The sequence below is a fragment of the Daucus carota genome, chromosome 8 (assembly GCF_001625215.2).
Source record: "Daucus carota subsp. sativus chromosome 8, DH1 v3.0, whole genome shotgun sequence".
Taxonomy (NCBI): Eukaryota; Viridiplantae; Streptophyta; class Magnoliopsida; order Apiales; family Apiaceae; genus Daucus; species Daucus carota.
This window is the reverse complement of record NC_030388.2, coordinates 26,426,794-26,452,903: the sequence shown is the minus strand read 5'-3', so window position 1 is coordinate 26,452,903 and position 26,110 is coordinate 26,426,794. Positions and strand designations below refer to the sequence as shown.

General features: G+C 32.4%; 3 protein-coding genes across 9 annotated transcripts; 2 read left to right on the top strand and 1 right to left on the bottom strand.

The window, feature by feature from the left end:
- Positions 1 to 216: 216 nt before the first annotated feature.
- Positions 217 to 5,325, top strand: LOC108197200 (transmembrane emp24 domain-containing protein p24beta3-like). The gene is made up of 4 exons (XM_017364748.2): positions 217 to 550; positions 2,477 to 2,663; positions 2,898 to 3,005; positions 4,964 to 5,325. Exons 1-4 carry the CDS (start codon positions 344 to 346, stop codon positions 5,095 to 5,097), a joined length of 636 nt encoding a protein of 211 aa, XP_017220237.1. The 5' UTR covers positions 217 to 343; the 3' UTR covers positions 5,098 to 5,325.
- Positions 5,326 to 6,104: 779 nt separating this feature from the next.
- On the bottom strand, positions 6,105 to 11,599 carry LOC108198673 (meiotic recombination protein DMC1 homolog). Of its 6 annotated transcripts, XM_064083039.1 has the most exons (16): positions 11,463 to 11,584; positions 11,273 to 11,352; positions 8,943 to 9,034; positions 8,786 to 8,857; positions 8,634 to 8,672; positions 8,400 to 8,457; positions 8,269 to 8,314; positions 8,132 to 8,177; positions 7,752 to 7,813; positions 7,587 to 7,653; positions 7,382 to 7,474; positions 7,229 to 7,297; positions 7,046 to 7,124; positions 6,708 to 6,874; positions 6,332 to 6,395; positions 6,105 to 6,248 (listed from the first exon to the last, which is right to left on the bottom strand). In XM_064083039.1, the coding sequence occupies exons 1-15, from the start codon at positions 11,474 to 11,476 to the stop codon at positions 6,351 to 6,353; spliced, it is 1,029 nt and encodes a 342-aa protein (XP_063939109.1). In that variant the 5' UTR covers positions 11,477 to 11,584; the 3' UTR covers positions 6,105 to 6,248; positions 6,332 to 6,350. The 6 variants fall into 6 exon arrangements, with proteins under 6 accessions (XP_063939109.1, XP_017221941.1, XP_017221940.1 ...); XM_017366452.2 differs by having other exon boundaries at positions 6,105 to 6,395; positions 11,273 to 11,349; positions 11,463 to 11,599; XM_017366451.2 differs by having other exon boundaries at positions 6,105 to 6,395.
- Positions 11,600 to 12,684: 1,085 nt separating this feature from the next.
- On the top strand, positions 12,685 to 25,671 carry LOC108198622 (MADS-box protein FLOWERING LOCUS C). 2 transcript variants are annotated; one of them, XM_064082385.1, is made up of 8 exons: positions 12,691 to 12,998; positions 13,324 to 13,380; positions 21,675 to 21,753; positions 23,394 to 23,449; positions 23,532 to 23,643; positions 24,227 to 24,271; positions 25,058 to 25,099; positions 25,211 to 25,671. In XM_064082385.1, exons 1-8 carry the CDS (start codon positions 12,871 to 12,873, stop codon positions 25,328 to 25,330), a joined length of 639 nt encoding a protein of 212 aa, XP_063938455.1. In that variant the 5' UTR covers positions 12,691 to 12,870; the 3' UTR covers positions 25,331 to 25,671. The 2 variants fall into 2 exon arrangements, with proteins under 2 accessions (XP_063938456.1, XP_063938455.1); XM_064082386.1 differs by lacking the exon at positions 25,058 to 25,099 and having other exon boundaries at positions 12,685 to 12,998.
- Positions 25,672 to 26,110: the final 439 nt, after the last annotated feature.

Below are 26,110 nucleotides of genomic sequence, written 5' to 3'. Positions count from 1 at the left end.
CCGGGTTGAAAACATTTTGAATAACCTGCAAATTATTATTCAAATTAAGGACAAAAAGCCCCAATTAACCTATAAAAATCCAGGAGTTCTTCTGAAATATTGCATTATTTAACTACATACAAAGTTAAAATTCGTTTATTTGTAATAAAATTTTAAAAAAAATAAAATAAAAATTGAGAAATGTAATTCCTCGTGATCTTAACAAACAAACAAAGCCTTAAACTCTTCCCTTTGCGTTATCTCTCTGCTCAGACCCCATAACAAAACTCACAGACCTCGAGTCAATTACACATAACCTATACACACAAATTATTTGTATTTGTATCTATAGCTTTATACTTCAATGGAGGAGAGGAAGAGATGTGTGCTAGGGTTTCTTCTCCTCTTTTTCACTTTAATTCGCGATTTATCAGCGCTATCAATCACCGTTAACGACGTCGAGTGCGTTTACGAGTACGTTCTATACGAAGGCGATACAATCTCCGGTAATTTCGTTGTTGTTGATCACGATATCTTTTGGGGCTCCGATCATCCCGGCATCGATTTGATTGTGAGTCAATTTTGCTCTCCGATCTGTTCTTTTACTGCCTTTATATTTGTTCTGATTAATTTGATATTTGATCTTTCCGTGTTTTCATGGGTTTTTGATTTGGGGTTGTGTGAAAGTTTGGATTTTTAAGTGGGGAATGTGGAAAAGTTTGGATTTTTGTTGTGGGGGTGGGTTTTTTTTGTGTCTGATCGTGGTTTAATTGGTTAAATTTATGATCTTTTGGATTGATTTTGATAGAACTGAGATGTTATAAGTGGAGGGGAAAAAACTTTTATGTTGAATTGTTAAAGAAGAAAACAATTTTGGTATAAAGGTTTTGTTTTTTAGGATTTTTTGCCTGAAATTATTCATGTTGGGCTCTGTTATCTTATTTGTGGTAGATGAGGGTATGTGTCAATTTTTGTTGTTGATACAATTTTCTTGTATTTTCTTAGACTTTTCCGTTATGAATTAGAATCGATGCTTTAATAGATTCTGTTTAATCTTGTTGTAGAGTGAAATGTATTTCACTGAGGTAAACAACTTTGCTGTTACTAATAGGGACTGTGTTGAGTACTATGAGGCTGTAAATTTTCGGGTGACTATGTGCTATCATTAAACAATGGAAACTTGTGATTCCATCTTGAAGTCTCTCTTTAGAACCCTATGAATCCAATATGTTAATTATCAACTGACTCGTTTGTTTCATTTGAATGTATCAAGTGTACTACTGATACATGCCAACTCAGTCTGACCCAGCTAATATATATGTTCATTACATTGGATTTTTGGGGTTCTGCATACGCATCTTCCATTCCAATCAGATTCAACCTTTATTTATGCAAATCTCTCCGATTAATCTTATATTTATAATATCCACATCTTACTGTCTTAAAGCCCTATGAGAATATGCTTGAACATGTATCAAAATCTTTAAAAAATATGTACAGTGAATCACCTTATTGAGTTGAAAGGCGTTCCTTTTATAAACCATGTTCTCCTGTTATGGGTCCTATATTGATCTTTGATTGATATTTACTATGTGCGAAGGATGTTTACTATGTACAAAGGAGATTAAGTTTTTCAAAATGTGTTGATCGGTTTTTCGTGTATGCATTTATTCATATGTCGCGTTGTGTATATAATATCAAGAATTAGTTGATTTCATTTAATTCTCTTTATTTAACATCACTTTGCCATGTGGACAAGTCCACGTCAAGTCCTAGTTGAATCCACGTAATGAATTAACAGAAAGCATTTATTTTAACGCCTACTCTACATAATTCTAATGAAGTAAAACTCATTTTGTATTCGAAATTTCGATTGACTTAAATTTGACCAAACAATTGTCAGTGATATACTTGATACATTAGAACAAAACAAGTGAGGTAAAATAATTAACCCGAATCCTAGAACACATATTTATGTTATAAACCAAGCAGTCGGGAGCCATTTACATACTCAACATATTTAGATCAGTGTTGGCAAAAGCACAATTAATTGATCGTTTAGTTAAAAGATGAGGCAAGGCTTTGTCCCCTTGATTTTACCAGGCAATAGCCCCTTTTGCTTGCCCTTGATCAGATAAAATGGTGAGGCATCGAGCCTTTAAATTTGATATCTTTGTGTTTTGTAACCGTGAAAGCACATCCTAGAAAAGGCAATGCCTCATCTCTCACCTTCTGATTAGCCATTCACCTCAGATAACACTGGTTTCAAACTTTATATGCCGAAGTTAACTTCTGTTCTACTTTGGAATTTAAAGTTTAATTGAGAATTTCATTCGCCCGTTTAGATGTAGATCCATAAAAACATCACTTTGAATGCTTTTGGGAAAACAATCCCGGTTCACATAAAATCTGCATGCTAACCTAAATGGCTATAGGCCTATAGCCAATGCTTTGTCAGATTTGTCGTGCTCATATTCCTTTGTGTGGTCTTTTACAGGTAACATCTCCTGGGGGTAATACGGTTCATACACTGAAGGGTACATCTGGAGACAAATTTGCGTTTAAGGCACCTCGAGGTGGAATGTACAAATTCTGCTTTCACAATTCGTACTCAACTCCAGAGACCGTCTCTTTCTACATACATGTTGGCCATATCCCCAATGAGCACGACCTTGCTAAAGATGGTCTGTGTCAGTATAAACTCAGTTCTTACATCTGTGGCTGTATTGGTTGCTATAAAATCATATGTTGTTATCTAGTTATGCCCTCTACAAAATTGACATTTCATTTATATAATTTTTTTATTCAATTTGCACATTGATGAATGATCTTAATGTCACTGTTTCTGTACATACTCTGAGGCAAACTCCCAAGGAAAATGATCATCTCATTAGTGTTTTTACCCTTTTTGTTTTCAGAACATTTAGACCCTATTAACGTAAAAATTGCCGAGTTAAGGGAGGCACTTGAATCAATTACAGCGGAGCAGAGGTACTTGAGGGCACGTGATTATCGTCATCGGCACAGTAAGTCATTATATCCTTTGAATGAAATTGAGATCAATATTTTAGGTAATTATATTTCGGGGCAAAAAAAATTCTTATATAATGTTCACCTAGTAAAAGTTGAAAAACACTCGCTACACAAGGTGGCAACATGTTAGGACAGCCATGGAAACTTGTCAGCTGAATGATTGTGTTTAATGGTCAGTTAGCATCTCTCAGTAGTACTACTAAAAATACTTGTCGAATTAGTTGTGTTATACTCCCTCCCATAGTTGCACGGATCGTGGATCGATCCGGTACGCGGTACGAGTTCGGGAACGTGGAACGTTAGTTTAAGTGAATGGGGTACGCTGAAGTGTGAATCGGGTACGCGGGTCGATATAAGGATCCCGTTAATATATATATATATATATATATATATATATATATATATATATATATATATATATTATATGTATATGTAATAAAGGTAGAAAAATATAAATATGTTATAAAATACAAGAAAAGATATTAAGAAATATGCACACATGTGATTTTGCAAGGTTTCGCAAAACTATCAAAAACAAAATTTTTAATTTAAACTATAATTTGAAATCAACATAAATTGAATAAGAATCAATTGAAACAAAATTCCCGCAACTAATTGATAGTGAATCATTTATCGGTGACTTTAAGATTTTATTAACATTAACTAATTTCGTTTACTTTTTTATATTAATTAATATAATAGTTTTGTTTTTGGATTTTTATTATTATATTATATTGAATTTGAAATATAATTACAAGATTTGTTTTTGAAACTAGATAAAAATGATAAAAATTAAATGCGAACCGTTAAGCTTTGCACATGTGTTGACTGTTGAACAATAAAGTAAAGGAGTAGAAGGATACAGCTGTCTCTGATCACTTGCACAGTTACACATACAAGTCTCATTCACACCGTACACACTTCATCTTCTTCACAGTTCATCTTCTTCATCAGCAAACAAATATACATACATACATGTGTATGTATATTACGGATCATCAAAACAATACAGCACAAATAGATTTTCTTCCTTTCTTCCTCGTTTTAGTGTAGTCAGAGCAAGCATCCGCGGTTCGCCGGAAAGACGAATTGGAGCGCGATCCCGGCCGATCCGGGTCGACTTCGACCCGTGTTCCGGTACGAGCGAACCGGTTCGCAGATCCATAGGCCGTACCGCGAACCAGGTAACTATGCTCCCTCCGTCCCCCTCAATTGTTTACATTGGAGGGGGACACGGAGACCAAGACGATGTAGGAAAAATGAGTAAAGTTAGATGAAAAGTGGGTAAAGTGGTGGGACCCATCAATATTTAATAATAGATTTGAGATAGTGGAGGAAAGTAGTGAGTGTAATAGTAGTTTTTATTGTTAAATATGAGATAGTGGAGGAAGATAATGGGTGTAATGATGGAAAAAACTTACTATTTATGGTAATGTAAAGAAATGAGAGGGACATCCCAAAATGGTAACTGTAAAGAAATGAGAGGGACGGAGGGAGTAAATTTATTACCACTGATCATGTTACTTGATCGATTGTTTAAGCATTTTTACTCTCATTTCAGTTTGATAGCTTACTCAAAAATATTTAAAAAGTAGTTATAAGGATAAACTCTGTTTTTGAAATTTTAAACTTAGCAAGACGTTCATCTATTTGGAGAAGATTGTACTGAATTTATCCACTTTTGACTTGCATTTTTAAACCCTTAAAAATACTAGAATAACTTATATATCAGATGAGTTCTACACCAGTGGATTAAAAATAACTTAATTTAATGTAACAAATAGTGGCTGGGATTTATCATATGAGGAAGTGCATATGATTTTGTTTGTGTTGCATAAATCTGCATGCATAACCATGTTTTCTGATGCTCTGATCTGGAACATGGCTTTTGTTTTTTCTGTCCTTTATGTTTACAGTGTGCCTATTAATTTGTTGGTTTCTGCTTCTGTAGCTAATGAGAGCACACGGAGGCGTGTTATTGTTTATTCAATTGGAGAGTACGTCTTGTTGGCACTAGCCAGCGGACTTCAGGTTGCCTATATACGAAGACTCTTCAGCAAGTCAGTTGCATACAACCGTGTGTAAGGTGTGCATTTCAGCTTATGGCTAGGTATAGTGACACAATAGGAAGTTTTCCAGGCCTGGTTTATGTGGTACCATGCAGAGAAGCAATCTTAGGAAAATCTTGTGTACTATTTAAGCAGATCGAAGCGTCATAATACTATTTATTTACTTCTTTTCTCTTCCTTTTTATTTTTCCATTTGTATCAAACTTTTATGGGTAACATAATTAATTTACACAAGTTTATTGGATGGTTTGAGATTTAAATATGATTGCAGTGCACAAGATACATAACAATTGTCCCTTGTCCCTTTGTACGCTTGTTAGAATTGTTTGAGCAGCAGTGTATTGTGACAGTAGGACTTGTCATCTATTAACACATGAACACAGTTGAATGGAACTTTTTCTGGTCCAGACTTGCCCTTTGTTAAGGCCATTGTTTCCTTTCAAACACAAACACAAATAAAAATAAAAATAAAAATTCAATATGCAAATACAAACACAAATAATAAAATATCATGAAGTTGTGCTGGGTGTCAGCTATATGAAATTTGAGATGCTCTCTTTTATCATACTTGATATTTTTGTGGTCAAATTAATCTAATATAATAATTTTGTTAAAATAAAACATATCATTCTGAAATAAATTTATATCATAACATTATGAGAAAAAAAAATTAAAATAGGATCAAATATTGATATATAATAAAAAATTTACATCATAATATAAAAAGTATATTAAAATGATGATATATTATAAATCAAATAAAGTCATAAGCCATTAGATATAAAGAAATGATTTTAAGGTGAAGATGGACTTCATTCATTCAAATGGTCAAGTGCACATTAATGATTTTTAAACGAGCTAGTTGGAACTTTCAGGCTTCTGATATTGATTTACAGGTGGAGCTAGTTGGAACTTCTAGGCTTCTGATACTGACCCGCAGAAATATAAAATTTCATGTCTAATCTGTCATGTACTCATCTAGCATGTGAATGAGTAGTATTGACATATCACGGTATCAATCACTACCATGCAAATAGGCTCATATATTAACAAATTATACCATATCAAACAAGTTTGATGTAATCTGCAAATGCTTTTACCTCAGCAAGCTGCTGATACATTCTAAAATAATAATTGCAATTGCCAGAAGTGCGCAGCTTCAGTACTCTGTTTATAAGTTTGACCAGTTAATACTGAAACTAAACATTTAAGCCAAGTAAACAACATAAGTAGAGGCAATGAGCTATAACCCCTTTTCTGCACTGAACTTTAGTCCTTTGCATCAGCAATCCCACCTGCTGTTATCTGGAACACGTAATCTTGTTGAGAAAAAACTTATTAATTCTTGTGGAGAACTTTTCAGATCTTGTTGACAGCTTGTAAGATATATTGCCATCAGTAATCAAGTTGATTGTTGATTAAAATGATGTGCAGGTAAGGAATTTCTAAAAGAATACATCAGGGCTACATGCAGATTAATAGGGTATATATTAAATCAAAATTTTAGGATGTGTAGAAAATTATGTAATATAAGAAATCGCTTGATTCCGAAAAATATTGAATGGATTGCTTTGTTATAATGTAAAAAATCAGAGTAGACCAAAGTAGGGTGTCCCAAAAGGATATTGCTTCAGCTTCGGGGAGGTTGGGTGCATCAAACACCTTGCAAACACGCTGTTCACCTTTGCCCTTTCTGAACATCAGCCGTATTGTGGCTGCATGAGCAAGCACATGTCCTCCTGCTGGCTTCTTGGGATCTGATATGAATACTCCACCACCCGGATCAGCTATAACTGCAATCATCAAAGTTGTAGATACAGATCACCAAATGTATCTAAGATGACATTTAACATGAGCTGCAGTTGTTCTAATTCATCTTGCACTCTGAAGGGTCTGTACGTGTTGTTTGAAGAATTGTGAAAAGAATAATTTAAAATTAGGGAGTAAATTAGATTGTAGCGCACCTTGATTCGTCATATAAACTGCTACATTGAATTCCTCAGCAATTTTGATCAAGCGGGATAACATCTGAGCAAGTTTTTGCTGCCAAGGAAATAGGTAGTACCATGGAAGAGAATCAACACATAAAGACAAGACAATGGTCAAATGACCTCAATCATATTGCTAAGAACTTTAAGCCAATTGACCTGACGATCTGCAAGTTCTCCTCTTCCTGTAAAATCCACTCGGAACAGAGCAATAACAGAATCAACGATCTGAAAGTTCCATTCCAGAGAGAAATCAGCCCAATCTAGAATGATGTCTCATTGCAAAAATAGGACTTAACATTTAAAATTTACCAGAAGTCTGAAGGGCTCTTCAGACATTTTGGCTGCTAGACCAAGAAGTAGGTTGTACTGGTGCTCATATGTATATGCACGTGCATATATGATCTTTCACAAGTAGCAGATAGAAAACAATCAATTATTTCACTAATAAAACTAGTTCTGTATCTGATAATTATGACACAAGATGGACAACAAAAGGCGTTACGAAGACGCTTACATTGTCTAAGACAGCTCCAGCATCCATGCCAAATCTTTCAGCAATAGGTACAATTCGATCTGGTCGGCTGAGAGTGCACATTGTCAAGGATAAGTAGTTCATAATGATACTTGCAGTTATGCTGCATGGAGTATTTATATGGGATGTAAACAAATTTAAGGATACAAAGTTCCTTCAGTATCAATGTAAGCAACTTTTCCATTTCCTCCTTTCATATGAGTAGGAAGCTGTTCATATAGGAAGTAAATTCCCTCGGTCAGTTCAATTCAGCAACACAGATTTATATGGAGAACTATAGGTTAAAATCTTAGAACAGATCAAATGTTAAGTGACGCCTGTCAGTGATACCATCACTGAAGTTTACATATTCACTGTTGTAGTGTATGCAAGTTATCGCATATACCACATATTTAAATCACTGATAGATCAAAGTAAGAGTTACACACGTTGCTATATAACTGAATCAGCAGCATTATAAATCTGCAATGAGCTGGAGCCTCTAACAAAACTGATAGAGCTTTTGCTGCCAAGTATTAGTGACTAACCTGTGTTGAAACGCAGAGAGTATGGGCAAGCTGTGTCTTCCCAGATCTGTTTGCAAGTAAATGAAGAAGATTATATCTGAAACTTATGATTTTCTTAATTTATTTACCAGTTTTTCAAACTAGGCAATGAAGTTTACCTAAACTCTCCAAAAGCTTCCGTGATCGAGCTAGTTTCTATGCCACCTAGCATATACATGGAGAAAATATTAAGATCTTACTCATAAAGTAACCAATTAAGGATTATAGTCCCTGAAGACATTAGTTTTACCGCCTAGAAGTTCATCAAGAGCTTGGCTTCCAGTTGTTATTCGAACCACAGATTTCCTCTACACAACATGATTTGATTAAAGAACAGTTTCCAGCAAATTCAACGAACGTTATATTTACATAAAACTAGTCAAATGCACCAAGTAATAACATCAAGCTTGTGTGCAAAACTTGATTAAATCAGAGACAAGGGGTTATCGATATCAATTATTAAGTTAAGACTTAAGATTCTTACTTTGATCAAAGCATCACTTCCAGTAATATACCCAAAATTCTGAGAATAGTGACCAAACAGAAGCCAAATTACAGGCGCAAATAACAAAGAATGAGATACAAATCGCTTCATTATTTAGAAGTTAGCTAATTAATTTGAATTGCTTCACTAACCACTATCTTCTCAGCAGCTTCACAGATTTTGTCAACTTTTGCTTCAGATAACCCTTTGATGCCAGTTAAATTCTATAAATATTAAAAGTAAGTTTACTAGAAAGCAAGCCCAAAACTTAAAAAGCAGAACAATTCTTAATGTTAAATTCCTTCTCACCTTTTTCGTGTGCATCATCAAGCCATTGCAAGTATAGATCCCTGCATCTTGAAGCTTCTTCACATCTCCAGAATTGATCCCATGATTAGTCACTGCAAAATGGGCAAAATATAATAACAAAAGAAAACAGCTAACAACTATATACGATGTGGCAACCAAACCTATCAGATAGCTAGAACTTGTGAATCTCAATCAACATGAGAAAGAGAACTATAGTTTTGTAAACGGAAACGTTTAGGTAAAAAGAAAATCCGAAATGAGGGAATATATTCATTTATGGACAGCTGAAAGAATGAATATACAAATGAACTGGCTGTGACAATCTGACTTTATTAAGTGAGGCCTGGCCTCAAGTTTCATCTATGTTCTAAATAAGTTGTAGTTCAAGTTTCATCAAAAATCGATATATCACTGTAGATTATTTTAATAAAAGAAACCCGAGTTTGAAGGATATGACTATGGTGCTTAATATCCGCAATCTTTCACTAGCAAAGTAGTATAGTAAATAGTAACTTGCAAGAGAACCACACAAAAAATAGATAGGAATCCCATAAAACAAAGTTCATATATCAAATATTGGAACTGTGGACCAAATACTATCAGTATAGGTTAAACATAATAAAGTTTGACAGAACATATATCAAACTTACTACACTATAAAATAACATCAATGGCTAGAGTTGTAGTTATATAAACACAACAAATTCATATCTCAAGCTAAGTAATACCAAAACATATCAACCATGAATGAAAAGCTGGCAATCAATTCACAATTTGAAAATAACAGAGCTAAATGCTTCTGCTGAGAACGGAGTAAAACAAATTATATATGATCAGCTCTAGACATTAATACAAAAAATGATATAAAACCTGAAACTTTAGTGAACACAGTTCATCACATGCCTATACATATTACAGCTTAGACACATTTAAAACACTACATGCACTTTAAACAATCCCTTCAGTATGTATATAATAACAAAGTTCCATTTTACACTATAGAAAAATAGCACATCAAATTCTGGTTAGACGTTAAATGATACACCAAAACAAATAACCTCTACTTGGATATCTAGGTACATCCAAATTATGAATATATAAGGTATTCAACTCTTCTGCTCAGTCTCATATAATAGCACAACCAATCTAATTGCAGCACAAAACAAATTTATGATTGGCTCAACAAAAGAGAAGAAGATGATATTAAACCTAAAATTTGAGCAAACACAATAGATCTACATGCTTATACATGCCATAGCTTAAACGAATCATATGCACAGATCAGTTTGTTCCTTACACTCTTAAGAAACAGAACATAATTACTAAAGTAATATTATACAACTCTCTTCACCTTTCAGTGAAGTCCAAAAAGCTAGCATTTATTTAAAAGTTGAGAACAATTAGAGTTTACTGCTCAGTTGCATTTCATGTATAACTCATCCAGACTAATCGCACCATGAAACCAACGAAATAGGATCAGCTCAACATATATGATATTACCAATTAAGACCTGGTATAACAACTTTCGAGACTACACTTCTCACAGTAGGTTGACATAACGAAGTATGATTGAGAATTTATCAAATTTGTGTCTCTATAAAAACAGAACGTCAATGACTAAAATAATGAACATAAGAATTTAGATATCAAGCTACATATACCAAAACACATCACCTATCAATGAAAAACTAGCAATTAATTCAAAATCTGAAACTAAAAACAATTATCTCAACATATTGAAACTAAACACACCTCAAAACGAGTAAATAGAATCAGCTCAACATGTTAAAACTGAAAAATGAAATATAACCTCAATTCAAGTAAGCACAATGTATCAACATGCTTATACACATCATAGCTTAAATGCACCAACAAGCACTGCAATTTTGATCAAATCCTTTCTGTATACAAAGTTTGATTAACGATGTTTTAATTTTTATAAATAATATTACATGTATCAAAGTCGTTACGTTACAAACTCGACTCTCGAGAAACATAGCACCAATCACGTTAGCTACAAGCACAACAAATTTAAATCTCAAGTAGAATAATACACAAAAGCACATCACGTGTCCATTAAAAGCAAGCAACTACCTCGAATTTAAAATCAGTTAGAGTACAACGCTTCTGGCGAATCTCATATAAACCACATCCAAGCTAATATAAGCTCGACAGTTTAAAACAACTAGAAAAAGATATTAAACCTAAAAATCAACTAAACTCAATCGATCTACATGCTTTTACACATCAAAACTCAAACAAATCAAAAAACACAGCAATTCATTAATGAAACAGCGAAAAGTCGATGAGGACAGCTTAGAAATCCTTACATTTGTCGATCATTTCGAACAACTCTTCTTCGTCATCGATCTCTTCTCGTTGCACGAGCTGCAACTGTTCTTCGGACCTGCTTTACATCACATATGGATACAAAAAACAAATCGTTAGATATAATACATGTAAACGACGAATCTACTGTGAATTATTAAACTGTATAATTGAATTGAAGAGATGAATTACTTGAATGCTTGCATTTTGGTTTGATGAGGGAGATAGAGAGAGAGAGAGAATGATAGTTTAGACTTTAGAGAGGGAAAATGAGAAGTTGAGAGTGATCTGATTTTTCGAACTGAATTTGAATTTTGAAGAAAAAAGAATGAGTACTTATACGGAATTCAGAGAATATTAATAAATCTGATTAAGTTTACGTTTGGGTTACGATCCTCTGTGCATGCACCGCAGACTAGCGCGCTGGTTCTGCCGGTGACATGCTAGATGAACCGGGCCAGGCTTGTGAGTTGTCACCACGAGTGGCTTCCGTACTGAATTCAATTCTGCTATTTTTGGTTTTATAGATTTTTTCTATAAACATGTTTTACACAGTGTTGTAAAAAACGAGAATCGGATTTAATCGGTGAAATTATGGAACAAAGATTAATCGGGGATTAATTGAGTTGATCAAGGATTAATCAAATTGATCGGTGATTAATCAGAGATTTAATCAGTTCGATGAGTTGCGGAACATGGATTAATCGGTGATTAATCACCGATTTTAGAACAGGAGTTTTACAAGAAAATTACTCAAAATACATAATTTAACATGTTATAATTCAAATCAAACATTTTAAAATCAATTTAATACACTCGATAAAAAATTATTGACAAAATTTATCTTGAAATTTAAATAAATTTGATAAATTTTTCGGTTCCCAAATGAATACTTATATGGGTGCCCTCAAAATTATATTTATCGCATATTTTTTTAATTAATTATTGATATAAAACTATCTCTCTTAGATTGAGCATAGCTTAGGGCTATTGAATACATAAATGTTTTAAGAAAGATATTTCATTTAAAAATTCTTCTGTTATAATCATTTTAAAATACTTATTCAATACATATATTTTAACCTATGTATTTTTCTAAAAATAAATATCATAATTACATTCCTCCATTTTCTTTCACTATCATACACATATTTTAAGATGTATAAGTATAATATCATAATTTATTTTATAAAAATTAGTTATTAATTTGTTCAAAACGAATTGATTAAAATAATTTATATGAAAGATAATGGGAAAGGTAAGAATTGAGAGTAAATAATTTATTGAGTTAAACCCAAATCACCTCCGATTTGACACTTTTCGCTCGACACTTCCACCACTAACCCCAGCTTTTAACCCAAAAAATAATCAAAATGACCCAAGTTGTAACTTACAAATATCTATCCATCTCTATCACTACTGCTGGCACAGTCTCACACATATACTATAAAAATATTACTCTCAAACTTTCCACTATTAGTCACAATAATCAATCATACATACTAAAATCAAACACTTACAGAGCCACCTAAATTCTCCGTACTATCCAGACATAAAGGCGGTGGACGTGCAGAGAGTGACAAAGCTGCTAGGGTTACACATGGGTAGAAAGAAGCTAGTCATCAAGAGAATCGAAGATAAGTGTAATCGACAAGTGACTTTTTCCAAGAGAAGAAAGGGATTGTTCAAAAAAGCCCAGGATCTTTCTATTCTCTGTGATATACAAATGGGTCCTGTTCCTTGACAACCGCGTGTTAAATAAGGGTTATCTAACACACTGTACGGGTGCCGTTAGATCTATATTTCAAAGGCCCAGATTCAATCTGAGATTTTAATGTATCCGCTATAAAAAACCGCGGATAGGGAAAACTCCCTTCCGCGGTAAATAACCGCGGATAGGGAGTTTTCCCTTCCGCGGAAAATAACCGCGGATACATTAAAAACCCAAAATTGGATCTGAGCCGTTGAAATATAAATCCAATGGCCCCCGTACAGTGTGTTAGATAACCCTTATTTAACACGTGGTTGCCGTAGAACAGGACCCTATACAAATTGCAGTGATTGTTTTCTCTAGCCGCAACAAGCTTTACCAGTTTTCGTACGGCAACAGGTTATTCTTGCTTTCTCCATCTTTTTAATACATGATGATGTTTTTCACTAATAATCTACTCGACTTAGGTTTTTTTTTTTCTGGAAGCAGGTTGCTCGTTGGATATAAAAACATACTCTATTCATTTTGGTCATAGATATATTAATATAGATTTATACAACTTCTTTTAGGCCGCAATGTAACCGATACTTCCTCTGTCCCCCTCATTTCTTTACAGTTACTATTTTGGGATGTCCCTCTCATTTCTTTACATTACCATAAATGGTATGTTTTTCAATCATTACACCCACTATCTTCTTCCCCTATCTCATATTTAACAATAAAAACTACTATTACACCCATTACCTTCCTCCACTATCTCAAATCTATTATTAAATATTGATGGGTCCCACCATTTTACCCACTTTACATTGTCTTGGTCTCCGTGTCCCCCTCCAATGTAAACAATTGAGGGGGACGGAGGGAGTATGTTTTTTTTGTTTAATTTAAGAGATTTTCTGATTCATGTCTTCCTTTTTGGTTTCGTGTTTTTAGTATTATTCTTCGTTTCTTTAATTAATAGTTTTTGAATTATTGCTGTATTGAGCTATGTAATTATATATTTGAAAACTGAAGTTGAAACCCACCTATCAGTTCTATCTCTGTACTTAAAACGTAAAAACTCAAGTTAGCTAGATTTATTAGCGGGTTGTCTATAAAGTCGACTCAATCTTTTGAATTGATCCCAGAACTCAAATGATTTTTGGTAAATCACTTGAGAGACAATGAGATTGTCATAAAAAACAGCTCTAAAATCTTAATAAATTTTAAGAGAATACCTTTCCGAACAGGCTCAGCTCAAACTAAGGGAGGTCTTCCCTGGAAAAAGAAGTTCACAAAGTGTGGGCCTTCTACCTCCACGCTGCATTGCTCCGTCAAATTTCGTCCATTGCAGAAAATTCATATCGGGATCATGTCATCAGGTCATATCTTTATTGTGCAAAATTAAGTAATTAATTTTGAATATATTAATATTATATATATATAACAAAGAGAAATAAATAATAATTATAATATATAATTTGTGACAAGAAATAAAAATTATATGTTATACATCCACTAAGAATAGCAAATGGAAAGGCTAAAATGTAATCTAGTAAATAATAAACGATGCAAAATAAAATATTAATATAAGAATATATAATTACATATAATAATGAATATAGTGCTGATATTAATTTACATATTAATGGTAATTGGCCATATGAAAAGAAGGTAATATAATATAATAAAATAACATTCTTGTATATTTGTATAAATATTATAGGCTTGAAAATTGGGGTCCTCCAAATTTTGTGATTATATGTTTTGGGGCTGTTTGCACGTGTTATTTAACGGCCCTTTTTTCAAATATTAGAAAAAACACGTGAACAATATTGTTTAAGGCGTAATATTATTAAAAGCACAAGACCTAATTTTGAAATGCGACTCGAGAAACGCTTTTTCGTCTCGAAAAAATATCACATATTTTAACAAAAAACATGTTTATTATTATATTCTTAACTTTCAAATATAGCTAAACATGTGTAATAACCAAATTATCATTAAAAACATCAATTAAAAATTTTGGATAGTTCAAATGATCCGGGTCATTTAGTTCGATTTCTCGTCCTTCAAATTTTCGTCCTTCCGCTTCATCTACATCTATATAAATTCAAGAAGAAGCTATATGAGTAGAGGCGACAATCATATTATGTCATATACTTTCATATCGTGTATTTTCATATTTCGTGTACTTTAAAGTGAAATTCATATTCAACTTGGTATTGATTTCGTGTACTTAATTTAAAACATGTATCTAATCGAAACATTTCGTGTACACTATATATAAACAAAATTTTAATAAAAACAATATCTTTAAAATATGTATGTATGTATAACTTCACCAAATATAGATAATATATTTATATTTACATAGAATTCTATACAAACATACACACACACACACACATATATATTAATACATATCTACACACACACACACACACACACATATATATATATATAAATAGATATATATGTATTCTCACATAATTATAATTTTATCTTTAATATATTATAACATATACAAATATAATTATATATAAAATATTTTGTATACTCTTGTGTATCCAAAATGAAAACCCATATCTGAAACAACATCTATCGTGTAATTTTGTGTTCGTGTACCTTCATTTTTCGTGGATCGAAAATCAAAATTCATATCCAATTTTCTCTTTTCGTTTTGTGTTAACATATCATGTGCCAAACTGACGAGCCTATCTTTCAGTTACATCTTAGGTAAATGTTCATTTTGTTATTCCGTATCAATTATGGATTATCTCATAATAGTTGAGAAATGAAAAAAATATACTACTCCCTCCGTCCCATTTAATTCTATACACTTTCCTTTTTTGGATGTCCCACTCAATTCTATACATTTCAAAATTTTCCCAAAATAGTCAAGTTTTATAATATAAAAACCCCACCCACCTACTACTTTCAACTACTTTTTCAAATCTATCAATTATATATTGATGGGTCCCACTACTGTACCCACTTTTCTTTCTCTTTCTTCCTACTTTACATTACTTTATACACTTTTCTTAGTCTCCGTGCCCAATCCATATGTATACAATTCCGAGGGACGGATGGAGTAATTAATAAGAGCATTTCCAATCTAAACCAAAACTACATAATAGTGTAGCTTTTAGTGTCAAACTAAGTTTAATATAATTGTATGATGTTGTAAAATTTACATCAAATGAATAGTGTGAAGTTAAATTTGGTGTATTATTAACACTATTTCTACATCTAGTCTGATGCTTTTAAATTAAAAAGTATATTCTAGATTTGTCCTAATTATATTGTATTATATACCAATAAAAAAGCACTTTTAAAGAATTAGATGAATATATTTAATTATAGATAAAAGATTCTTTTAAGTATAATATACAGTGTAAATGGGTTAAAGACTATTTTGTCGATGGTGTAAAGTTAACACTGAAATAGTTTATTTTTTACAATGTTCTAGTGTTATGAGTTTGAGATGGTTTAAGTTTTCAATTAATACAATAAGTATAAAACCTTCAAGTAAAACTTCAAAAGTTATTTGTAGGCTTTCTTGTTCAAAAATGAACAATGTCATATACATGGGTAGTTATAATGTTTTTGAAACATAAGAAGTGCTATCAAAACTTAGTTTAGAAAATGTAAGTTTAGAAAATGTCCGGATATGCTCTTAAAATTGGCCGGGAAGAACCACTATAGAAGTTCAAGTGGTTTTAACAGGGGATGATGTTGATTAATACATGTACCGTCAGTTGTAGGAGTACGATGTTATTTGGGAAGTGGTCACAATTAAATACATGTAAATTCAATTTTAAATATCTAATATCATACTTCCGCCTTCCTATTTTGATAATTTTTTTTATAAATTTTATATATATTAAGAAATCATAAATTTAATGTCTTAATTTTGTTTTCATTACTAAAATTACATTCATTATGCATAGATATAGCCAAGTTCTCATCCATTTTATTAGAATTTCATAGTTAACTGCTTAAAAAAATTTGAAAGCCATGTGAGTTGATAATAATCAAGGTTGGAAATAGTATAAAAGTACATTCAACAAGAAATAATATGAAGTTGCATTCAACAAAGAAGAGGATAAATATTATGGGATGTTTTTTTGACAAATAAGATTATTAAAATGGGAAGGGGAGAGTACTTTGTAGAGTTAAGATATGTTTGCGACACAAATGAATGATAGTAAAATAATCATATGTTAACAATCCTTTTGTAAACTCAAAAGAACAAAAAAAATGAAACATAATATAGTTCGACAGAATTGTTCAACAAAAATAATTTTACATAGAAAATCTGAATCACATTATTATCTATAAGGGTGTAAATGAGCCGATCAGTGCCGAACTCTAGAGTGCTCGTGTATCGTTTGTTAATAAATTAGTGAACTTGAACTCGAGCTCGAGTTTGGATCGAGCCAAAAATACTGTTTGGGTATCGACTCATTAAGGAATAACTTTGTTCACGAACGGCTCGCGAACCGCTCAAGAACATGTCTCACGAGCTTTTGCTCACGCACCGCTCATTAACTTACGCTCACGAACGTGTCTCACAAATTTTTGCTCAACAACCGCTCATTAATTTTGTTCACGAGCTTGTTTAATGAACTTGGCTAACGAGCTAGCTTATGCTCATAAATTTATTTACGAGCTTGTTTATTATTTAATTTAATTAAAAAAATTAAAATTCTAACAATATTTTAATTTATACTCTAAGGATTCATAAATTCATAATAAATCATTCATTAATAAAACTTCCAAATCCGAGCTAGGTTCACGAACCACGTTCACGAACTCATAATTCGAACTTGTTCGCGAACTGTCGAGTTGAACTCTATTGTGCTCAAGTTCAGCTCGTTTATAAAACGAACCTTAAAATTGTGCTCAAGATCGACTCGTTTATGAATCGAATCGAGGTCGAACCGAGCTTTTTCCGAACCGAACACCGAGCGGTTATCGAGCGTATCAACTCATTTACAGCCCTAATTATTTATAAAAACTAATATGACTACAACAAAGATATTGTTAGGGTATCCAACATCTCCTTAAATCGAGAAATGGTGTTGGATGCTACACTATAAAGGTTATAGTTGTGTATCCTCCACAAGCAGGTGCTTTTGGTGTAATGTTTAGCGCTTGATCCTAGAAAATGGTATCAGAGCATGTCATGAGTTCGAATCCCACTAAGGCGTTCGGTGTGATATGACTTGATTTCATTATTTTTATATTATAGCATATTTTGAAACCTTTCAATAAAATATAAGCACCGACTCATCACATATTTAAATTATTTCATCACTCATAATATAAAATGAATTAATAATGTAAAAAGAACTTAATTTTCTTTGAAAATGAAAAAGATCATTTTAAATCTATTTATTGTATATGTTAGTTATGATATTCAAATAGATATTATATCCATTGGATATTTGATTTTCATCTAATTTATGAATGTTATATAAACTTGTGATGAATTCTAGGTCCAGAATTTTGGTTAAAACGTTTCTCGTAAAAACCAGAATGCACCCATATATGTTTAGATGACATAAAAATGGTCTAAATTATACGTACATTCTGAGGAGAGTTGAGAACTGAGCTTATAATGAGCCTTATCGATTCAATTCTAAGGAGTTGTGTGACAATTTTAAGGAGTTTTGTGACATATGGGAAAGTTAGCATAGAAAATGAAAAAGAACTAATCATATAATATTTCTATCAATCGAAAATAGTATATAGAAGCGATCACACCACTCGATAGGTAATTAGTTCCAAACACGTGTAAAGTAAAATAGTGCAACCAAAATTCATTCGATATCTTTTAAGAATCATTTGTATGTGCATGAAGATCTCTATTAATATTTACGACAATTGCTATATATTTTGGTCTTTGTTTCGTCTTAATAGATCTCCAATGACATCAAACTGTAACTTTTATTCTAGGAATATTGCTTACACACACACACAAACACACACACACACACATATATAAAATATTTCTTAATGCAATTAAAAGCTCGGTACGAAATACCAAGACCTAGACTATTTGTTGAGTCTATTTGCATCCATAGCTGGAATGTTAAAGTTCTTAGACAAGCATATTCGTATCTATAATTTTCGATCATTGCACTTTAGAACGTTACGCACAATTATTATTTCTAATATATACAAATTCATCTAACTCATAGCTCATGAATTAATTCATTGATATAATGATCGTTATAAAAAAGGAATGATGATTGTAAGACCACTAAGATATTTCAACTCTAGTATGTGTCAAAGTTATTATTTGTCATCTTCTACAAGGTTTCATTTAACATGTCAATTAAAGTGTCTATAAGATTAAACTCAACATTATATTCAAAATTACGTATTAAGTTTTTCATTAATCGGTGAGGAATCTTCGGGATAGTCATCACCGGATAACCTCAACATAAAGGGAAGTTTTAGCCATTTTTCTAGATAGAAAAGATCATTTGGAGAGTTAGCAAATAAAAATGTATATTGAAATGTGCTCCCCCACTCATCCCTATTGAAAGAAAGTGATTTAGCTCGAACATAGGAGGCTTGCTTACATAAGTTGAGCCTCCTCCCCCTCCAAATTTCTTTTGTCGAATTCCAAATCGACCTCATGTGAAAAAAAGTCTTTGGATACAAGGCTTATTAAAAGGTGAGGGATGCTCAGGCAAAGCCAACATGATAGCTTTCTTATCATCATTCCTTGCCTTATGAGTTCTTGGTATGCTCCATCTCAATAATCTTGGCATCATCATTGCCCTTGTCTTCCACATAAACGTTTCTGCCATTTACTTTTTTAGGGTGTCTCTCTAATTCTTCATGCATACTCGAATGTGTTTATCATTTTATTTCCTTTTTTCTAAATTATTGAAAGGCTGGGTTCATTAACATCTAGATCAATGAATAAATTATCTAGATCCTTGTCATTTTCACCCAAGTTGGAGCATGATGTATACCGATGATGTCATATGAGGGGAAAGACTAGAGTTAGAGATGATAATCAGGTGTTGGGGTAGTCCAGCATCTCCCTAAATCGAAACATTGGTGCTGGTTGCTATACTATAAATGTTATAGTTGCGCCTACTCTACAAATAGCTTCTTTTTTGGTGTAGTTATAAGCGCTTAATCCTGAAAAATTGATATCAGAGCAGGTCACGGATTCGAATCCTAAACAGTAACAATTAGATAAAGAAATAAGGACATATATACAGATGATAGGAGATCATACTGTGTGACAGCCTCTCACATGATGACATCTTAGTTTGGAGAAGCTAATGAGTTAGTCAGTCAAGGATTTGATAAGCAAATTAAAGGACGAAGACATTGATTGCATTGTCCGATCTAGAAATGAGAACAAGTTAATAATAATTGGCTAGGCCCATGCGTTACTAAGAGGCCATTGTGGACATAGAGACATAACAAAAAATATTGCAACAAGAGACGAATAGGCCCAATCTAGGCTAAAACTTCCATCGTATTATGGGGTTATAACAGATCTCGTCGATAAAAGGTAGTTTTCTAATGACTACAGTAAATTTTTGGGGTCCAAAAGTGGTATTGTCGAGTATCAACTCTAAGTTATCATATCAATTACTTGGCCACCACACTCCCCGTAAGTGATTAGGTCTCAACAACCGACTCTATGAATTTACGAAATATGAAACCTAACCCATCCAATGACTTGCTTGATCCTGTAAATAAGGTATGTATGATATTATCTAGGGATACAGAACTCTTAATTTCGAGATGGAATACTTCTTCAATATTGTGAGCAAAATCTTAATCCCAAAAGCAATATCAGTTACCCATAAATTCACAAATCGTGCGCCACCGTTCGCCACTGATCATCATCGTTAACAATGATCACAATCCCAATAAACCTCCTTCAATTTGTTATGACCAAATTCTTATGTCAAGATCTCCTATTTCTGATATTCTCAATTATTAAAGTTTTGATAGTGAGGCAAATATCGCCCAAAAGATTTTGACAATAAGGAAAATATCACCCAAAGAGACAGGGCGATCTATACTCGATCCAAAAAATTTAAAATATTTAAAATACATTAAAATCCAATTAGAAATCTTTTAACACCTAAATATTTGAGAGTGTTGTTTACGAGTTACAATGCACAATGTATAAAACAATGAAAATTTTCATTTGTTATGCATTTTAATCTTATATTTAGCGAACAATCAACAAATGCTTTTTTCTTCTCGTATAAGACCTTTAAGCTTTTTTCTTCTCGTATAAGACCTTAATAAAAATGTAGGGTACTATAGGCAAAGAAAATTTTGTCACTCTTGGCACTTCAAAAGTTAAGTTTGGCAAAATTGTAAATGATCAAATAAAAGAGTGAACTATATGTATTTAGACTTCGTACAAAATAATATAAGTTAAATTCAATTAATGTCAAGAAGACGTGACGTAAAAGTTTAGCTTTTCAAAATATTTTAAACATTTATCGAGGTTTTTTATTAGATAATAAATATTATTTATCTAATGCAACAAACCTGGATCAATTCATATAAAACAAATTGTTTATATAATTGCATTGTTATGTAGGATTATCATGATATATGAAAACGAAAATCACTTCATTTACTTCTTTGTTGTGATCATAATGTGGTCTTTATGAGCGCTGATTACTTATAATTTTCATCTTTATTTGCAACAGTATGACTGAAATTATTCAACAATATTATGATGTTACCGATTCAGACGATGGGGAAGCCACCAAAAATCATGAACACAAGGTAACTATTGGTAACGATATGTTTCATATTTGTTGATAGAGAGCAGCATATTTATGATCCATTTAGTTTCGTCAATTTGCTCCAATGCATTCATATCTGTAATATTTAGTTTATATTTATATACATTAAAAATAGGTTTAAGAACAAATAGGTTGATTAGGTGTTTAATTATAGTATCTTAATTATTATTTTTTTGTGAGAAATGTGTTGATAATAAAATAGAATAGAATAGGCCATAATTATATGTTCTAAATCGATCGATGATTAATAAATATTTCTTGTATTTTATTTTTAATATAGTATCGTATAAATTTGGCTTTTTTTTATTTTGTAAAACCCATCAAAAAGCAAATAAAAGAGCCCAACCAAATGAAGAAGTAGATGCACATTTGTATTTTCTCTCATAATACATTCTTGAATTATTTAGTTTTACTTATCTTAATTGCAATTTCTCTTATATTACATTTATGTTCCCGATTTTATACTAATAAAAAATAATTCATTTATTCTCAAATTATAGGTGGCTTATGGTTTAGTATCCTAAACTTAAAAAACCCAACCTTTTGATATCTAAATTAAAAATCTATTCAAGCCTTCTTTCAAAATTTGACTAACTACCGTCAATCAATGCTGACATGGAAATTGAAAAAAATTACAGAAAAAATAATTAAAAAATATGTGAAAAATCAAAACTTCATGAATTGAATTGAAATTTTGATATGTTGGTCTATGGGTGATTTCAAAAACATGGATCGTGAAAGTTTTTTGATTTAACGTGTAGAAATTTGAACTTTAATCTCAAGAACACGAAGAAAAAAACTTATTAAAATGCAGATTTTTATACATTAGCGAACTCGAAATTAAAAATTTTCACCACCAATGTCCTTGAAATCACTTATAGATTAACATATCAAAAGTTTTGTTTCAATCCGTGAATTTTTTATTTTTCATGTTTTTAATTATTTTTTTTCTTTTATTTTTTCAATTTCCTCGCCAGCATCGACTAACAGCGCAGTTAGTCAAATTTTGGGAGAGGGGCTTGAATCAGACTTTTTGAAAATTTAAGGCCTTGTTTGGGAATTAGCGGTTAGCTGTTAGTGGATTGAAATAAATGTTTTGACTAGCTGATTTTAATAAATGTATTGACCACTGGATTGAGTTAACAGTTTCTTATAAAACTGTTTAGTAAATAGCTGTTTGATTAGTTTTTTTGATATATACCAAAAATTCTAATCCAAAAACTTCTCAAAGTAGCTTTTTGAGCTCAAACCTCTACTTCAATCCGCTTAGTATCAAAAACTAACATTAACGGTTGAAATGGTCAAACCTCTAAAACACCCCAAAACATGTTATCCCAAACCTATCCCAAACCTCTAACTTTCAACTTCCAAACACCGCCTAAATATCAGAAAATTGGGTTTTTTAGCTTAGAGAACTAAACCATAAACGACTTGTAGTCAAGGTACGAATGAATTAATTTTTCCAAAACTAAAAGATGGAAATCAGACTGCACCTAGAGAATTACAGGAATTTAACTACGTCAGTGATATGTTCTTATCTGGATGCAAGCATGAAGTTTATGTGGTTGGTAAATGGTAGTTCATTGCTAATTTTCTGATGTGATTTTGATTTGTGAATAGAAATCAAAATATGCAAGTACTGGTGCTAATGGAAATTACTTGCAAAGAGTTGAAAGGCAAGTACTCTGTCATCTAAATGTTAATAGATAAGTATGTGGTAAGATTATATATGATTGACTTAAGTCTTAATTCTTTTAGGTACCTCGATGAACTAAATTTTGATCAGCTCACCTTGGATGATCTGGTGCAACTGGAGTTAGATATGAAAACTGCCATAGCACAAACAAGAGCAACAAAGGCCTCAGTCGATGTATGTAAATCTACAGTTTATATCTCTTTAAATTGGTAATAGACATTGTTACTGTTGTATCCAAGAATGTATACAAATGCAGTGTCTAATGTTAATTAATCAACGAAAGGCACGGATTGTGTGTGGTCTTTAGACAGACAGAAAAATCCTGCAGCAGACTTTTGTAACATACATTACAGCTTAAGCACAATTTCTATGCAAAAACAGCTTCCTTGCTCAAAAGTAGTGGTCAGGCCTAAGTTAGGTGTGATAGTCCACCTAAATGCGGGTAGTATTAATTTGCTATCTCCAGTAATCATGGTGAGTTAGTTTTGTCGAGACAGAAAATATTGCTTTATGAGTTCTCTGGTTTTGTGAACAAGTCTAAATTAGTCATTGTGAACGAACCTCTTAAATCATATCTAAACATGTCTCTTACGCACTTGAATGTTTAGAATGAACTGAGCTCTTCGGACAAATATAAATATGTTTACATAACAACCTACTGGACATGATTGCAAGTTAAAGTTATACAGGACATACTACTGCAGTTCATTCTAATACGCAGGGCGACTACTTAAAGTCATCTTAATCTATCTTGCAGAGACAGACACGGATGATGGCACCAATAACAACTCTCCAGGAAAAGGTATCCCTCATCACTTATTTTGCAAATTACTGGATTATGGTTTGTCAATGTTGCTAATTTTAAACAACCCATCAAAGACCATAGGAGAACAGTATATTTAGGAAACCACTTTTAAGTGAAATATTTACTCATACCATCTAACCTGTATTCTGCAAGGACAACTCCTATATGCTCTCCCTCCACTTTAAATATAAAGTCCTGGCACACTTTAGAAGATCAAACTGAACTATATCATTTCATTAAATTTAACTTACTATATAGTAGCAATTATTATATAGTAGCAAATTTGACAGTGGAAGTCGATATAGACCACTGAATCTGGGATAGTTGGTAGTGCTCAAAATCTTAAGTTTCATAATGAAAATGAATTTATAATATACGAAAATTCGTAATGGAGACTATCCTATCTTTTCTCAGAGGGTAGACTGAAAACATAACTAAAAACCTAGGAAAACTGCTAGTGTATATAAAGCCGTACTTCTATGCTATAGCACATATATTTAATCAATGATTAACTAGCTCAAATTATATTGCTGTTTGATCAACTATGGTCTGTAGTATCAATCAGAAATATATATGCATATTGCCTGTAGTACTTGTGTTGATGAAGCACAATAAAAGATGGGTGCATATCTATTGCATATGCAGAGCATATTTAATGCTTAAGACCGTAATTTGCAAAATCCTCAGACAGCTAGTATTCATGCACAGCATCAAGATCACTAAGTTGAATTGATATAACGAAGGAAATTGTAATGATTTGTAGCTTTGCTAACATATGTGCAGGAAAGGTTGCTCAGAGAAGAAAATGAGATCTTGGTGCAGCAGGTAGATATAAAATCCAATTATTTACCTTGTTTACCTAAACATCATTACTGTGCGTATAGAATGTTGAAAGGAACCCAAGTTCATGGTTTACTAACTTCTGTGCAACTATAGATATCTGCAATGGCAAAACAAAATGACAATAACAGAGAGGCGGATATAGAAATGCACGACCGTGAAAAAAATGAGACAAATCATTCACCGTTGCAGCGCACACTAAAGTTGCTTTTTTAGTTGGATCTTTCAGAACCTGCACGTAGACATCTCTGATCAGAAACTCGGACGAAACAATAGCATTTCACTGTTGTTGCTTCTAAAAGCTCTAGTTTCTTGCTTTTTACTTAGCAACGCTAAACGGGAATTCGCCTTTTTACTAAAGGCCAGGATAATTAATCTTTGGAAGCATGTTTTTTTGTTTGTTTGCTCTGTAGAGTTTGCTCGGTCTTTGTAATGCTTAAAGTGTGGTTTTTTGTGCTATTTTCTTTGTAGTCTTTACTTTATCATGTACCACATGATCACAATTGCCAGAAAAGGTGATTAATATGGTGGCAATAATGATTTCAGACATTTCCAAACTTTTCATCAAACATAACTAGGAAAGTACCTGCAACAGAGTGTCTGCTCAGCAGCAACGTGAGCTTTTGGGAAGGCTTGCAGACCATGGTGCAGATATGCAGATCCAGGTTCACAATTGTCAGCATTCTAATAAACTATAATTGTTAGTATCTGCATGAGAGACTATAGGAACGAAAGAAATGGGAAGGAGTCCATGCATATATATATTTTTTAGTGTAACACTGTTGGAAACATTTTGGTACTATTGGAAGTTATTAAAAGACTGTGTGGTCATATCATATATAACAACATGAAATAAGATTTTGATTTTAGAAAAGATTTTGAATTCGGTTGCTCTAATCTCATATTATTGTCAAAGTTAAATATGTTTATAACTGAATATTTAGTGAGACTAAAGTGTATATTGAGATTTTGTCAAAAAAAAAAAAAAAGTGTATA